The sequence below is a fragment of the Pelophylax lessonae genome (assembly GCF_965119305.1).
Source record: "Pelophylax lessonae genome assembly, chromosome: 9".
Lineage (NCBI taxonomy): Eukaryota > Metazoa > Chordata > Amphibia > Anura > Ranidae > Pelophylax > Pelophylax lessonae.
The window spans coordinates 3,322,043-3,325,567 of NC_138776.1; the positions used below are offsets into that span (position 1 = coordinate 3,322,043).

Below are 3,525 nucleotides of genomic sequence, written 5' to 3' on the forward strand. Positions count from 1 at the left end.
TCTCCCCAACTGCCCCCTATAGGCCAGGTCGGGAACCCTGATTCAGCTGGTAAGTAGAGAGTATCTGGAGCAGGGCTTCATCTTGAAATGTTGGTCAGGAGGAAGACGGGAAGAGGGAGAGTGGGAGGGGGGACTAGTCGCTGCACCATGGGCCTCTGGTTTGTACTTGCCCCCTGGTCCAAAATTTGCCAGTCTGCCCCTGCTAACTGCTTACACTATATGGGAGGCCACAGCGATGGGCACCCCTTCAGGAATTGTTTTAATCAGACCCATATACACAGCTACAGCAAACTAAAAGTCACCTTTAAGTCTGTCAACCTACTGTATATGGACTGTGCTGTGTATTTTAGAGTGGCGTACAATTGGCCATTCTTAACACCATCCAAAGCAAACAAAGCTCACGTTTTCTCTCCTCCTTCTGTAAAATGAGTTTGTTTGAATATTGTTGTTAGAGAAGGTTATCTGATGCTCCTATGGTTTGCATATTTCCTTTAAATACCTCTGTGAACACCATTGTCTCATTATTGTCTCCATCATGGCCACAAGCTTCATACTAGCTCTTACAGCCCTCAAGGTTGTTGCTCTATTGGTGGGATTCGTCACCAATGGATTCATGCTTGGAGTTAACCTTTCAGACTGGAAGCACTACGGGGATATCACCGCTGCCGACCACTTCATATGTTCCGTTGGCTTTTCCAATCTCTCCCTTCAGATATGGTCAGGATTCAACTGGTTTTGTGACCTTTTCTGGAACTCTGACTTATTCTGCCGATCTGCCTATGCCCTGCAAATGATCTCCATTCAGTGCAGTCTAACGGTGTCTGGACTTCTTTGCGTGTTCTACTGCGCCAAAATCCTGACTTTCAATCACACTTTATTTTGTTTGTGTCAGCGGCACTTTCTTCGGTGGTACCGAAAAATAATAATTTGCTCCATGATTGTATGCGCTTTGTTGGGATATCCTCTGTTCCCCACTGGGGAGATGCAACCGAGCCAGAATAAGAACCTCCCTTCTGCCAACGGCAGCTCCATCTTGGATGATGCTACTAATGAGGACGTTTATTTCGGTATATATCGTGCTTTAGTTTTGCCTTTTGGGTATTCCATTCCATTGGCGTTCACCATCATTTCTGCAAGTCTTATAATCATTTCTCTAAAGCGGCACACAAATCGCATGCGCAAAACCTTGGATGGGAAGCACGAGGCTTTCATAGATGCCCATCTCTCTGCTAGGTTCACCGTTCTCTCTCTTCTTCTTTTATTTGTTATAAACTTTATAACTGCCGTTATTAATATCATTGAAATTTTTAGAGAAGGGGATCCACGTCTCGCCGTCTGTCGGCTAGTCTCTGGGCTGTATGCTCCGGCACATGGCATTGTGCTCATCAAAGGCAATTCCAAACTCAAGAATGCAGCAGCTAAAGCTAAAGAGAGGATAGTGAGGGTTCTAACGCCAAAAGAATGGACTAAAGAAGATGCAGCAGTCTATATGACTCAGCATTAAAATAAAATGGGGGGGGGGTGATAACTTTTATTTCATAGACAGGGGTACTTTGTATGAATTGATTATTTACCTTGATGATTCCAACTTGTATCCTATTAATATTGGCTTTTTGCAGTCTCTAAAGATAGGAAATTCCAAAATTCCAGGTGTATTCATCTTAAAGGCTTCATGCACACTAGAGGTTTTTTTTATAAGCGCTAGAAAAAAAAAAAATGCTGGATGGAAAACACTGATAATAGCATTTTTGTGTCGGCTTGTAGTAGCATTTTAGTAGCTTTTAAAAGCTTTTAGGAGCGTTAATGTTATATTAGTGTTTTTACAGTAGATATAGAAATAAATGCCCAAAGAAAGCTGTTTTATGAGCGTTTAGGAACGTTTTTGGAGCATTTAGAAGCGCTTAGGAGCATTTAGCCTAAATGCTGAAGCTTGAAAAAAATGCTTCAAGCATAAAGTAGTGGAAATGAAGGAGAAATCGGCCGCACACCACCAGCTGCTAGGAAGATAAATCCTTTATTAACATACGTCAAAGGTGTACAGGAGACAGAGATATACGCGTTTCACACTTTCAAAGTGCTTTAAAGCAGTGCTCCCCAACCTTTTTTATTGCCGCGGACCGGTAAACGTTTGATCATTTTTCCGTGGCCCGCTTGTTTTGATTTAATAATTTTAATTTAATTGTATTTAATGCAGAGAAGCCAGCGTGCCCCCTTTCAATGCAGAGATGCCAGTGTGCCCCCTTTTAATGTAGAGTGGCCAGCGTTCCCCCTTTCAGTGCAGAGATGCCAGCGTGCCCCCTTTCAATGCAGAGATACCAGTGTGCCCCCTTTCAATGCAGAGATGCCAGCGTGCCCCCTTTCAATGCAGAGATGCCAGTGTTCCCCCTTTCAATGCAGAGATCATCGTGCCCCCTTTCAATGCAGAGATGCCAGCGTGCCCCCTTTCAATGCAGAGATGCCAGCGTGCCCCCTTTCAATAATGCAGAGATGCCAGCGTGCCCCCTTTCAATGCAGAAATGCCAGCGTTCCCCCTTTCAAGGCAGAGATCATCGTGCCCCCTTTCAATGCAGAGATGCCAGCGTGCCCCCTTTCAATGCAGAGATGCCATTGTGCCCCCTTTTAATGCAGAGATGCCAGCGTGCCCCCTTTCAATGCAGAGATGCCAGCGTGACCCCTTTTAATGCAGAGATCATCGTGCCCCCTTTCAATGCAGAGATGCCAGCATGCCCCCTTTCAATGCAGAGATGCCAGCGTGCCCCCTTTCAATAATGCAGAGATGCCAGCGTGCCCCCTTTCAATGCAGAAATGCCAGTGTTCCCCCTTTCAAGGCAGAGATCATCGTGCCCCCTTTCAATGCAGAGATGCCAGCGTGCCCCCTTTCAATGCAGAGATGCCATTGTGCCCCCTTTTAATGCAGAGATGCCAGCGTGCCCCCTTTCAATGCAGAGATGCCAGCGTGACCCCTTTTAATGCAGAGATCATCGTGCCCCCTTTCAATGCAGAGATGCCAGCATGCCCCCTTTCAATGCAGAGATGCCAGCGTGCCCCCTTTCAATAATGCAGAGATGCCAGCGTGCCCCCTTTCAATGCAGAAATGCCAGCGTTCCCCCTTTCAAGGCAGAGATCATCGTGCCCCCTTTCAATGCAGAGATGCCAGCGTGCCCCCTTTCAATGCAGAGATGCCATTGTGCCCCCTTTCAATGCAGAGATGCCAGCGTGCCCCCTTTCAATGCAGAGATGCCAGCGTGACCCCTTTCAATGCAGAGATCATCGTGCCCCCTTTCAATGCAGAGATCATCGTGCCCCCTTTCAATGCAGAGATGCCAGCTTGCCCCCTTTCAATGCAGAGATGCCAGCGTGCCCCCTTTCAATGCAGAGGTTAGCTCCCGGGCCAGACTACTGGCCGACCACCAGATGTTTGCTTTATTCTTTTGTATCTGGGCTCTGCCATTATGAAAGTATGGTTTTCCCCTACACAGGGTTCTCCATAAGTTTCCATTTCTTACTGGCTATTATATATTTTTT

General features: G+C 46.4%; 1 protein-coding gene across 1 annotated transcript; it reads left to right on the forward strand.

Annotated features, from left to right (window-relative positions):
- Window positions 1-535: 535 nt before the first annotated feature.
- On the forward strand, window positions 536-1,504 carry LOC309564139 (taste receptor type 2 member 40-like; the record flags this gene model as incomplete). The annotated part of the gene is made up of 1 exon (XM_082268768.1): window positions 536-1,504. One exon carries the CDS (start codon window positions 536-538, stop codon window positions 1,502-1,504), a length of 969 nt encoding a protein of 322 aa, XP_082124894.1.
- Between the last annotated feature and the right edge of the window lie 2,021 nt (window positions 1,505-3,525).